The sequence below is a fragment of the Sitodiplosis mosellana genome, unplaced genomic scaffold (genome assembly GCF_009176505.1).
Source record: "Sitodiplosis mosellana isolate CC-2019 unplaced genomic scaffold, AAFC_SMos_1.0 Smas_scaffold_6226, whole genome shotgun sequence".
In the NCBI taxonomy this organism is placed as follows: Eukaryota; Metazoa; Arthropoda; class Insecta; order Diptera; family Cecidomyiidae; genus Sitodiplosis; species Sitodiplosis mosellana.
The window spans coordinates 20,438,847-20,451,911 of record NW_022601467.1 but is presented as its reverse complement, the minus strand read 5'-3'; the positions used below and the strand labels follow the sequence as shown (position 1 = coordinate 20,451,911).

At 37.6% G+C, this 13,065-nt stretch overlaps 1 protein-coding gene across 1 annotated transcript in view; it reads left to right on the top strand.

The window, feature by feature from the left end:
• The first annotated feature begins 516 nt into the window (after positions 1-516).
• LOC129578793 (M-phase inducer phosphatase-like) overlaps positions 517-13,065 on the top strand; it is a 119,968-nt gene continuing 107,419 nt past the window's right edge. The window contains exons 1-2 of the mRNA XM_055467914.1: positions 517-1,003; positions 1,305-1,800. Of these exons, the coding sequence (XP_055323889.1) occupies positions 1,479-1,800 (322 nt within the window). The 5' untranslated portion in view covers positions 517-1,003; positions 1,305-1,478. The remainder of the gene's footprint in view (positions 1,004-1,304; positions 1,801-13,065) is intronic.

The following is a 13,065-nucleotide window of genomic DNA, read 5'->3' as shown; positions in this document are numbered from 1 at the left end:
ATTTTATTTTATATTAATTCTTCTATATTTTCTAGATAAAATTCAAGCGTTTCGTCTCCTCTTCAAATCATTCACAAAATTCGGTGAGGAAAAACGCACGCACCAAAAAATCAAAGAATACTTAGCCCTTGGATCGGATTTGGTTTTGTGATAAACAAGCAAGTTAAATTACAGAGTGTGAATCACCATAAACCACGATTTCTGTTTGTTCACATTTCAAAATATTCAACTGTTTTACAAAACAGTCATTGTGATGGTCAGCCATCGGATTGATTCTGTTTAGATACCGAATTCGGTGGAAAACCAAACCACAAATGATTTTTATTAAATGTTAAATTCCAAACCGAAAATTGTGTGGCGTTTTATTTGTGGGGTTAGAAGTTGTATCTAATGTACCGACACCGGTTGAGCGTCGTGTCTACATTCATTGTGTGAGTGAGTTGGAGTGATTTGGATTGGAGTGATTTAAAGTACATCACAGCTCATCATTTAAAAGGCAAACTATCAGCTGACATCGAATCTATGATTTCTACTCAATGTGAAAGTTTCGTTTGATAATAATTTTCACTGAATATCCGGCGAATTGTGCGCACCAATTTCAGCGAGCATCTATTGTTTACTTATGAACGAAATGTCAGTGCTGGCGCCTAATCAAACACACGCACCATACATGCAGATTGTTGTTGTTCCACCGATTTGCCATCCGATCACTGTAAATATTTACAACATTCACAAGTCAGTGTGCGCGTATGTATGAGTGTAGTCAGTAGCAAGTGTTCTCGTCGATTCAGTTCCCGCTTGACCTTTCTTGTGATTAGTGAATCTATTGTTCGGCTTGTATGGCTCGGAAAATATTGCTTGCATTTCTTGTGAAAATCGTCGTTGTCATATCAACTCATTCCATAATTTTAGTTCAATGTTTTAACAATTCGTATTTTGTGATTCTTTTTATCTATGATTCTTCTTATTTGTTCAATATTGATGTGTTTGTATCGAATGTTTGGTAAGTAGTTTATACCAAACATCCAATTGTGCGCATTCTCTCTTTTCTCAATCAGTTTGTGATTCGCTCATGAAAAATCAAAGATCAGTTTTAGTAATCAAAATAAAAGACAATAAATTCGATGCTACTGAGATCATGACAGTCAGTGCTTTGGTTGTGGATTTATGTTTTTGCTCCAACCGAAATTGTTTTGTCTACTGTGATCCGTTAATCTAAGTGTGCTCTTCGGCATTTATTGTTTCTGCTGATTTGTTGGAAATGTGTCATGGACTAACTAAATTGGTTTCTTTTATCTTTCCAGAATACACCGATTCTTTTAACAATTTTAATTACTATGTTTTAATATGCAATTGACTATTTGTACGTTCTACCAAACCCAGTGAAACATTGTTCGAATTCCGTTAAATCATTCAATTTATTCAGTGATCTCAATCGGTTAAAATAACCAAAAATTAAAGAACAAAACCAGTGAACTATGGATAAATCATCGAAATTGTCCAGTGGTGAATGTGATCCAATTGAAAATGCCATCATTGTGCCAAATATTGATTTTGACGATTGCAGCACACAAGATGCGTGCGATTTTGAACAACATTCAGACATTAGCGATGTAATAAGTGATGATAGCAATGAAGATACAACTGACACAACTGATTCTGGAGTAACGTTACCGAGGCTCAATATCAGCACTTATTTTAAGGATTTAAATCCGCCATCGATTCTTTCGCCGGTTAGTGAGCTCGCGATGAACATAGCCAAAACCAAATTGATTCCCGATAACGGCTCCAATGTAACCGGTAAGTACAAACTATTCAAGTCAGCTGATTCAAGTTTTTTTTTCTCGAAACACACAACACGCACGCAACATGTCATTGGTTACGCAGTGCATATGGAACGCTATATGTTCAGCTATCTATTCATAGGTGGCGGCCGATTGACACATACGGTTACACACGTTCAAGCACAGAAAATAACTGCAAAGTTTTAAAATTGTTGAATTTCACGTGAGAAAGCACTTTTTGAATTGGTATTTTTGTTTGGAATGAGCTTGAAGGGAATTTGATCGAACTTCATGCATTTGAAGTTGCGTTTTTCATCGCGAGCATGTTTTAATTTTCTAAGGCGATCTGGTAATGATGTCAAGAAAATGCGTTGATCAATTTGGTGGTTTAATGTTATTTCATTTCGATAAAAACCCAGATATCCAATACCATCTAAATTTGTTTCATTGTATTGACTCGGCGAAGAAAGAAAAAACCCATCAAATGGTGTCCATTAAAAAAATACCATACAATTAACCCATCGAAAAGCATTCTCAAAAGGCTGTAAAAATGAAAGAGGTCATCAATTGTTTACCAACTTTATAATAGAGTCGAACAAGTGTCTTATTCAAATGCTTATGCGTTAGACATGCTATATGATTTGATCTGTAGCTACAACTCCTTTTCATACAATGCCAATGTCTTCTGGTGTGTGTGTGTGTGTGTGTGTGTTGGTCATTTGCCTATATATTATGAATGCGCGCTCTGATTGCAGACAATAAAAAATAAAAGGCGGAAAAACGAAGTGAGAAAGAGAACGAGAGCGAAAGAGGGCGAACGAAAGAGAGCAAGGAGCATATACCGGTATGAGCGCTAATTTGATTTCAGCGGTCAAAAACCGCACACACACACATTGAAGTAGTGTGTCGTAGTGGCGCAATTCTTCGCATATAAGATCGTTACGGAAAATTGAAGGGACAAAAAAAGTAAAAGAGCGACCAATGTAACAAACACAAACAATAGCTCAACCATATAATATGTACGTTGTGTAGTGTTTGGGTCGGGAAGCATTGCAGCGCAGCAGCAGCAGCAGCAGCAACAGCAACCACCTTGACTTACCGTTAAAAGCAGTTGCACCAAGAAAGACCAACGAAGCACGAAACTATACCGTGCATTTGACCCCTATTTTTACATTTATCGCCCAGTATAAACTAGACTTATTATTTATTTCATTTCCATTATTAATTCTTTTGCACTAGAATTTGTCGTATTTTTTCTGTTGTTGTTGTTGCTGTTCCTTCTCCTTGTTTTGGGTGTGCGATAGAAATACGCGAACCCAAATGAGCCACATACAGAGCAAAAGAGAAAGACAGAGAGACCGAGAGCGCGTTTAATATGTTGAAACTGCTACGATCGTAGCCGTTGCGCTGCACAGTCATTGTGTGCAACACGCTATAACATCTATGTCAGGCCTCGGAGTAGTCTATCAACAGTTTTTGGCGCGTGCTATTGAAAGCAGAGGGTGTGTTTGTAACATTCTTTTCCATTCTTTGTATTTGCTTGATTATTTCGTATTTTATTTTCGGTGTCAATATCACACACATTCATATGCACACACCATATATAAGCAAATGCGCTGATCTGGCAAACCATCCGGACCTAGTCCAACCGAAAAACGTTGACAAATGCTAACGAACTAAGCAAAGTAATTATTAAAACCATAAGAAATTGGAAATGAAAGACATTTCTTCTTCTCTCTTTTTCGTTCGAAATGGCAATGTCATTCAAGCGAAATTAATTTCATTGACCCGTGTAGATATTGCGCCAGATTCCCAAACTGATTTCATCATTTTTCTCTAACGGTCTCACATCCAACTGATTTGAGCAAAAACAAATAGAATTGGTTCAATAAATCGTTTTACGTGTAAATTGACTTTTGATTTAATTTAAACAGAAATTACTTGAAAGAAAGGAAAAAAAACTGTCTTAAATATCTGGTCGTTGTTTATTTATAAAAATCCAAAGCGATTGGAATGGAATGCTCGCTATGTTCGTATTAATCGAACGAACGATTTGACATTTTCATCTTTGATGAATGCAACGGTAAACAAAGCAGGCACTCAGTATGGAATGTCAAAGTCACAGCTAGACGCATCATAACACAAAACAAATAAATTGAAGCTATTTGAATCGGAAGAAGCTTCATCAGTCGACCTTTTTTCATCTTTAACTTTTTGCAATAAACTCGGGCAATGTTTGTTCGGCACACAGAAGTAAACACAATTAAGTCGATGGAATCAGCATCGCGCGCTCAGTATGATGCAACAATGATCTACATTCATCGAATCAGCGTCAGCATTTGTTGACTCGAAGCAGCAGCAACGGTGCAATTTTTTTTTCTTCTTCTCAAAATGAAATTATCGATTTGTGCCAGTATAACGCTTTGTGTATGCATTCAGACGTCGTACATGCATTTCATCACATGGCACTTTTTGTCCATTGATTCAAAGCTACTGCCAACACCTAAGCCATAAACGTTAAATTAAGCGGAAACTAATTTGATTTGAATTTTTCCATCGCGTCATTTTCTTCGCCGAAAGAATTCAATGCTGTGCAATCGCGAACGGCTCTTTTTTCATTTGCTTGCAATTAAATTCATCTGAATGAAAAGTCGAAATGCTGTCTCGACTAATTACAAGGGATGTAAAGAAAATTGTTGATAAGAAGGGAGAGCATGGCTTGCGTTATTTCGTTTCTTCCGTCTTCTTTTCAAACCAGGTGAAAATTTCATAATGAATCGATCCATTTTTCCCGCCTCAAACACTTTTCGCGCATAGATTGATTTCACTCTGCATGGTGTCAGTCGACTGCATACTTTAGAGACCCATTTAACTCATGGCATTGTATGAATTTGCCCGTTTGATCAACCGATTCCGTTGCGCCGAGTTCAATCTAAAGATGTTATTACCTGTTTTCATGTCGGTTGATATGCGCGAAAATTCGGTTCATTGCAAATTGAAGTGTGTGCGTGTGTGTGTGTGTGTTGCCTGGCTGATGATGAAAAACATATTGCAAACAACAAGACAAGCTCGAATCGGTTCCTTCCTCTGTAGCACGATTCCGGCTCTCTTTTCGCGCCGACCGATGCATTGGTGATGGGTCTGTAAATCGTTTTCGTTCCATTGTAAATTTGATTACATTGTTCCTCTTCTTCTTAATCTTCCTTTTTTTGCACACGTCATTGTGCCAATGCAGAAGACACACACACACACATACACTGGGTACCGCGAAACATTGGCCAAATAGTTGTGCACACAGTCGAAACCGTACATGCAAAAAATGGTGATATGTTATTTATATCGTAGGCACAAAAATGTCTGAAGATATTTTTTAAAAACCCGCGAAATTCGTACAATAGCTACTTAGATCTATTTAAATAGTCTACCCGAACAATGAACAAATTGAAAAACAGCTCCGGCCAAGAGGGTACCCGACACACACACACACACACACAGAGGCACACAGGCAAAAGGGAAAAAGATAGAAGCGCGCGTAAGACTGAATAGGGTGAACATTGAAAAAAATAGAGCAAGACATTTTTCGGAAGGTAACAGAAAAGGAAGAAGAAGTCGAAGAGATGAAGAGAGAGAGAGAGAAGAGTTTAAAGAGCCGCTTTCTTTTGAAATTGTATTGTTGTTCATCATCATCGCTGTGTGTAGCTGCCATTTGCATGCATATTAACATTTGTACGTGTATACATCTGTGTCTGTGCAGTTTTGAATATGTTGCACACTATCAGCACACCGATTTTTCAGTGCCATATATGCGACAGCTCAGGAGCGCATTCACTTTGATTTATATACTTGTGTCACATTTGCCTGCTTTTTCATCGATTATGTAAATGTTTCTTTGCCATTTTTTTTTGTTTCATGCACGCAGATCTGTTTTTTCTGCTTTTTCTTCACGTTCCTGTTTTGTAAACTGATTTCATCCTATTATTGTTAATGCTCCCTTAATTATATTCATGCATTTGAGCACATTGTTGAATATATCGTTCAATGCCACACAATTTCCTTGAGGTGGAAAAAGTGCAAGTCTCGCACTCTCTCTCTCTCTCTCTCTCTCTAACCAAGCGCGCTCCTTGTTCCGTGCGCACGGTTTCCTTTTGCTCCGGTTGTTGTATCGTCTAATTTTTCAATTTAGTCAGTTAAATATAAACATAAACTATGTCTTTTGCAATAATTGCATCTATTGTGCTCATTTTGCCGTATGGCATTGTATTTGTGCAGCTCTGCAAGATCTATATGTGCGATTTCTGTGTTATGTTAATTTAAATGAAAATTTTCTCCTCGTTTTTTTAATCATATTCATATGTTTTCAAAACGCCAATTTTCCACGCTCGATAAAATTGCGATTAGCAACTACGACTGAACAATTTCGCAAGTGTTCGATTGGATTTGCATGCCAATTGGTTCCGATCGATAGAAATGTTGATTGATTTCAGATGTGCATTTTTCATCGGTATGTGCTGCTGAAGCGCACGTTTGCGTGTGCAAATATGTGTAAAATTTTATGAAAGAGAAAAATGATTTGCATAGATTTTGCAACGGCAGGAAATTTACACAGAAGTAGAAGCAGAAAAAAAGAATGCATTGTCGCGAAATATGCAAGTGAGCAGTTTTTTTTCTTCTGCTCCGTTCATCAGAGACGGCGTAAAGAAAGGGATTCAGTGAAGGAAAAAATTCTTTTTTGCTGGAAAATTTTAATGTGGCTTTTGTTTGATCTCGTTTCTTTATTAAATCCTGTATAGCGAGCCCACTTTCTTTCAGTTGTTTTTTTTCCTTCTTTTCTTCATCATTTAATTTGCGCTCATTTCGATGCACTTCTTGCTCTTGATTAAGTTTTCGCTGTGCGCTGGAATTTCATACTGATTTCATTCATCGACAACGACGACGATGAACACATTTTCCGTAATCGATTTGCATATTCCTCTTCTCTTTTCTTCCTTTCTATTGGATGTTTGTAGCCCTTTTTTCGCCTTTTCTACGTTAACAATCCCTTTCCTAGCGATGAAAACGAAAATGGTTGGCATTTCATTTGCATTGAAATGGAATTTGGGTGAAATGATTTTGTTCATTGGAGGCTTTTGCATGTCGTGTCAATTGCAGCCTTGTAATTTTTCTGACGAAAATTTCCGTTAACTTCACACCACAGATTTACAGCTTTCGCATGTAAATTTCGATTCGATTCCAATTGTTGAGCACGAGTTAGTTTCAATTTGAAAAGCAATAGGTGTAATTTTTCTTACGTGCAATGTGCCAAAGAAAAATGATCTTGAAATATCATTGTTTTCGACAACTGTCTTCAGCAAACAAACGAATCAAAAACCCCAACCCTTTCACATTTCGAAGTGCATATTTGAAATTGGGCCAGATGGCACAGCAGTAATATTATCATGGCCACCGTATCATATCATTAATCAAACACGGATTATCGATAGTAATTAATTCTTCACATTTGACAATTGACCGTTTTTGGTCGTTGGCCATTTTTGCGGCTAACTCAAAATTGCTTATCATTGTTGGCACATTTGGAGAGTGCAATGAAAAATCATAGACATTGTTGAATCAACGGATTTCAGCTTTTGTTGACATTGTTCTGGTCGATTGTCAGCTTTCTTTCATCTGGAGACACATAATAATAATTGAAAGTGAGCTCGTGTCCGATGTCACAAATTTTTGGCACATCGCCATCGCACATCTTGACTTTCATCGTAAAACTATTAGTCAATGTGTGTGTATGTGTTCATTGCATCGTAACGATATTTCGGAATTGAATGGATTTTTTCGATCGTTTCGGCTTTTGCGTTATATACTTTGTGTCAGTGACAATACACGGCGCTAAGCATTTATTTGTTGCAAAAATAAAAAGAAGAAGTAGAAAAATTATTGCCATCACATTTTGTGCCGTCTCACCCTAAGACTTGATTAAACACTATTGTGTGCCATTGCATGTCGTCCAAACGAATCCGAACTGTTTTTCAGCTGATTCCAGAGAGAGAGAGAGAGAGAGAGAGAGAGAGAGAGAGAGAGAGAGAGAGAGGGAGAGAGAGAGAGAGATAGAGAGAGGGAGAGAGAGAGAGTAAGGAAGTAAAGGTATACCTATAGGAAAGAAAAAACAAATCAACGAATACAATAGAGGAAAAAAGTGGAAAAACGTACGATGGAATTAGAAAAGAAAACATCAAAATAACGTTGTGCGTGTCACGACTGTATGCGCGTTGCATCGATCTCTCCAAGATAAAGAATGAAAGGAGAAAAAAACTGTACCGTTACAAAAAACCATAATAAAAACTGTATCGATCTGTATTTGGTCTGGAGCATTACACGTCGAGTACTTATTGATCGGAAATAATATTTTGTCGATTCCGTATGATGTCGATGCACTCGTTGCATATCAGCCGATTTTTCTTCATTCGTATGAATGACATCATATAAAACAACGAGAAAAATGATCTTTGGCCCGTGCTACGCTTTCGCTATCTTTCGATACACACAATCATCATTTCTCTTCCTGAATTGCCGAGCCTTTTTCTTTCTATTCAATGCCGCACAAAAGTAATCCACAGATACAATTGTGTTGAGCTCATCCACATCAATTATTTCTTACGTGATTCTCCCTTTCGTTTGGCATTAAATCGCTTTTTATAGCTTTTCCTTTCAATTTCATTGCCAAATATCACATATTTATGTATATTCTTGCAAGATGTCTTTGATCAAAGCAGCAGCAGTAGACAGCGGTAGATACACCACCGAATCCAACAACAACACAAGCGAAAGAAAAAGGAGAAAAAACTAGCTCATATATAGTAAGAGCAGAAAATGTAGCATGAAAACCAAAACATTGAAAATCGATTGGCGCAAATATGCGCACTCCATTGAACAGTACGGAAGGTCTAGGTAGAATCGATGATTTCTCTACTGCTTTTCCACATTGCACGAAAAAAAAGGTAGAAATCATATGGAGACGAAGACGAAAGCAAAGAGAAACAGAGGAGGAAGAAGAAGTAGAGTAGAGAGAGAGAGAGAGAGAGAGAGAGAGAGAAAATCGAACGTAAGGAAAAACAAAATCAAAAGTAAATATAAATATAAGTATAAGACATATGATCGAATTGAGAAGAGGGTGAATGAAACCTCACAAATGGCGATAGTAACTGAGTAAAAACTGGCAACAACCTCGGCTCAACGGCAACAACAATAAAAACAGCGACAGCCGCAGCACCACCACCAAAAATGAAATTACCTTCGATGCCGGGAAGAAGGAACCAAAAATAGAGAAAATCAGATGAAGAAGAAGAAGTATACGTACATGGTGTAAGAACGGTAACTCACTTATAGTTTCGTTTGGCAATGTGCGAAGTACTGAATGTAAGTAGCGTGTCGTAAGAAAAAGCCGTAAACAAAAACCATATGAAATGCAGATCGGGCATTAAGAGAGAGTAGAAAAGTGTCGTTCGTGGTCGTTGCCATCGAAATACACACACGCACACACAGCGTTGGCTTAGGGTATCAACCTAAAACATTGCAAAGAAGAAAAAAAACACCCCGATGATAGAGCTTCAACGAAAAATGGTAATGACATTTCGTACGAATGTGTGTACATATGAAATATTTGTTGTAAATCGCTTCGTGCCTTTCTACACACCGAATGCCAGAGAGAGAGAGAGAGAGAGAGCGAGTGAGCGAGCGAGCGAGCATTGCATGTACGAGCATTGCATAAACACTCATCGTAACGATTACGACTCGTTATTGCCGCTTGACGCTTAGCTAGTTAGAAAATTGAGCAGCAGATGCGAAAATGCGTTACTCTATCACATTAAATACACATACACACATACGAAAAATTACTATATTCTGCATGACACACCGAAAGAAATGAGCACGTTCTTGAAGATTGAACAAAAGAAAAAAGAAAATTGACAGAATGATAGAAACTCGCTCCAAAACTAATCCACTAACATTTACATACGATCCGGATTGATGGTCGTTGACGCTTTTCCGGATTTCAACGTTGAAGAAGAAAAACCGATTTGGTCGCCTTGGTTCATGCTTTTCTTAACGTTCTTGACATGTTTCTTTTTAATTTCTTGAAAAGTCCAAGACCGCTCAATAGTGGTGGTTGTTGAACCTATTTTAGCGATTATTGGAAAAATCTTGCAAATCCAAATCACTCGCTCGCACATTCGCACTCTCTCTCTCTGTCTCTGTCTTTCTCACGTTCGATCAAATCTCAACTGCATTTTCCCATGTTCATCTCATCTCCCTCTGTCTCTCTGAAGGATTACTCGATCTGATTCGATCCTTACCTCAGCGAAACTGTATTCGTATTCACTTCTTGTGAGAACGATTTTTGAAATTAGATACGTTTGATACTTTCGTTAAAAGTAATTGTTTTATTCCCTGCGATTTTTTTTTTCGTCTAAAATCCAATGGATGTAACGGAATTAGCGCAAGAAAAAATATTCGTTGATTTCACACATGAATTTTTTGCATTAAATAAATAATAATGTGAAGCAGCAGATCGATATTTGATTTAGTTGACATGGTTTTTTCTCTCTGCTCCTTCGATGCGACAAAATAATGGAAAACGAGACAAATGCTTTAGTTCCGTTACGTTGGGATTATTGTCAAATCTCTTCCGTATTCGATTCGATGAGAAGGAAAGAGAAAGTTTCCTAAAACTCCAAAGAATCGATGTTCGAAGGGAAATGCACATACCATTTCGGTTATATATGGTTTGCTCATCAAACGCACATCAAAAGACAGTCATATCTTGTATGACCCATCAAAAAGAGAGAAGAAGCAGCGTCAACGATTTATTTGACGAAGGGATGAAATGTTCAATATTTTTCTTCCCAGATAAAATGCACATCTATCTCCGCACCGTTTAAAATCAAGTACACATTTCGTTAGAATTACCCTTTAAACCGAAACATTTTTATTTAAGACATTCATTCCGTTTTAGCCATTGAACAACGAAGGAGAAGACGACGAGCAGTGATTCGAACGTTTGATTATTTACCAAACAAAACAATGATGTTCAACGAATCGCTTGCATTTCGGATATGTAATTTGGATTCGCACATAATCACAGTGTCTTTCGCTCTCGCCCCCCCCCCCTCTCTCTCTCTCGCTCTACACACTTCCTTTGAATACCCAAACCGGTCAATGGCATTGGCCACGAACACAATTCGTTACATTTTCTGCTCTCTGCCCGATCGTTCGCTAATTTCACAGATAAAAACCGGCGATAAACAGAAAATTTATGTGGAACACTATCATCAATAACAAGATTTTTGTTTGGCCACAAGATCGCGATTCTGCCCAAACACGATCGGAATAAAGTGCAGCAGAAATGCAGAAAATTATCAAATGGAATTACACCATAAATATCAAAGCAAAATAAAACGGATAAACTTCACGACGAAAAAAAAAGTTAAAGCGAAAATCAAAAAAAGCGAGGGAAAAAAAACTAAATCAAATGCGCTGGGTATGTGTTTTTTTCTTTGGTATTTGATAGTTGTCTTTGCGATTCGTACAATCAACGCAATAAAAATTTATGTTTATGATCAGCAAACGCCTGGAATTTTCAAAATATTTTGTGAATATTGTTATAGTTATTTCGATTGCAAAAAGGTGTTGGTGTTCCATTGTTATAAACCACAAGAATTTCAATTCGGCTTTGTTTTGTGAAAGCAAAAATTTTTTGTCGACGTTTTGCTCTTAAGTACATCGTAAATTTCGTTCGACAAAAACAAATTTTGGTGCGTGTGTGTGTATGCTAGTCAAATGTTCCGATTTTCCATGTTTTGGAGTGTTGAGATTTAAGAGAGCAATCATCGTGAATGAGATTACGTGCGAATGAAAACTTCATGAGCGTTGCGCGCGTGTTCGTTTGATGCGTTTCGATAACTGTCAAAAACACTCAGCGCATTCATTCAAATGCATTTCTATTTTTGTAACTTATTTATTTTGTTTACTTCCCTCTCGCGAGTTGGTTGTATTTACAATGGCTGCATGTGCCGATCGGCTGGAATAATGTACGATGTGTGTGTGTGTGTGCCTTTGAATCGGTTCAAAAAGATCTTTCATATGAAATACGCTGCGTATACTCGGATATCGAATGCTGGGAATCCTCCCGTTGCATACATATATTGATCATATGAGAAAGAAAAAAACCATTAAAAATTATTGCCGTAACTGCCATAATTCAACGATGCCTTGGAAAAAGGGTGGTATATCTTGCTGAGTTGCGTATAAATATAGCTATGCAACTGAAATTAACCGTTTTTCATCGGTTCATCTATGGCATTTCCTTACAAATTTGTTTTCAATTTTACACACGACTGCAACTTGATTTAGTCGACGCTAAATTTTCAATCTCAACATAAAAATGCTCCTTCGCCGAATAATTCGACATAGAAAAAATCCATTTTACAACGGAAAAACATCAAGATCAACACAAACATGTAGACGATTCTGCACGCAGCATGCATATGTATGCTGGTAGAATTTTCGAAATTGCTTTACTAATTTGCCCGTTCCGTTGCTAGATCGATACAAAATTTGTCTATCGCATCTCGACTATAATTTTTGTTTGTCCCGGCGCCGTGCTAACATTGCGCGCCAAATCGGTTGCGATATTATTGCCGAATTTGGTTCCGTTTCGTCCGAAAAAAAAATACATTTCCTAATAACACACATTAGTGTGTTGGTTCCCTCTTTCGCGTATCTCGAACCAAAGGAAGAAAACGAAAAAAAGAAATCACAGCTTTCGATGGAATCAATAGACTTTAATGTCACACACATAAACAATATTATCGAAAATTATACGGTCCGTAAAGTTAATGCAATGTATTAGAAGACGGTACACAAGTCGAGAGTGGTTTGACATTTGCTGGTACAGCTGAGAAACAGAGCGAGAGTGGCAGTGAGGAAGAGAAAGAACGTCCACACCGTTATTGGGGTACTAATAAACTGAATGGAAAGAAAACGTCTTTTCCTTGCGCACTATTCCTTCGAATTGGGCATTGTTTCGCCAAAATGCAATGCGTGCACACATGGAATCGAATCGAACCAGAACTGAACAGAACGCAACGCATAACCAAACTTGAAAACTCACTCGAAATTAACAACAATGACTTACCGTGATTGTTAATGGTGGAGTGTATCAATTTCTTTGCGCCTTCGTTACGCAACAGCATTTTTCATTTTATTGTTTCTTGCCAAAATGTGTCTTTGG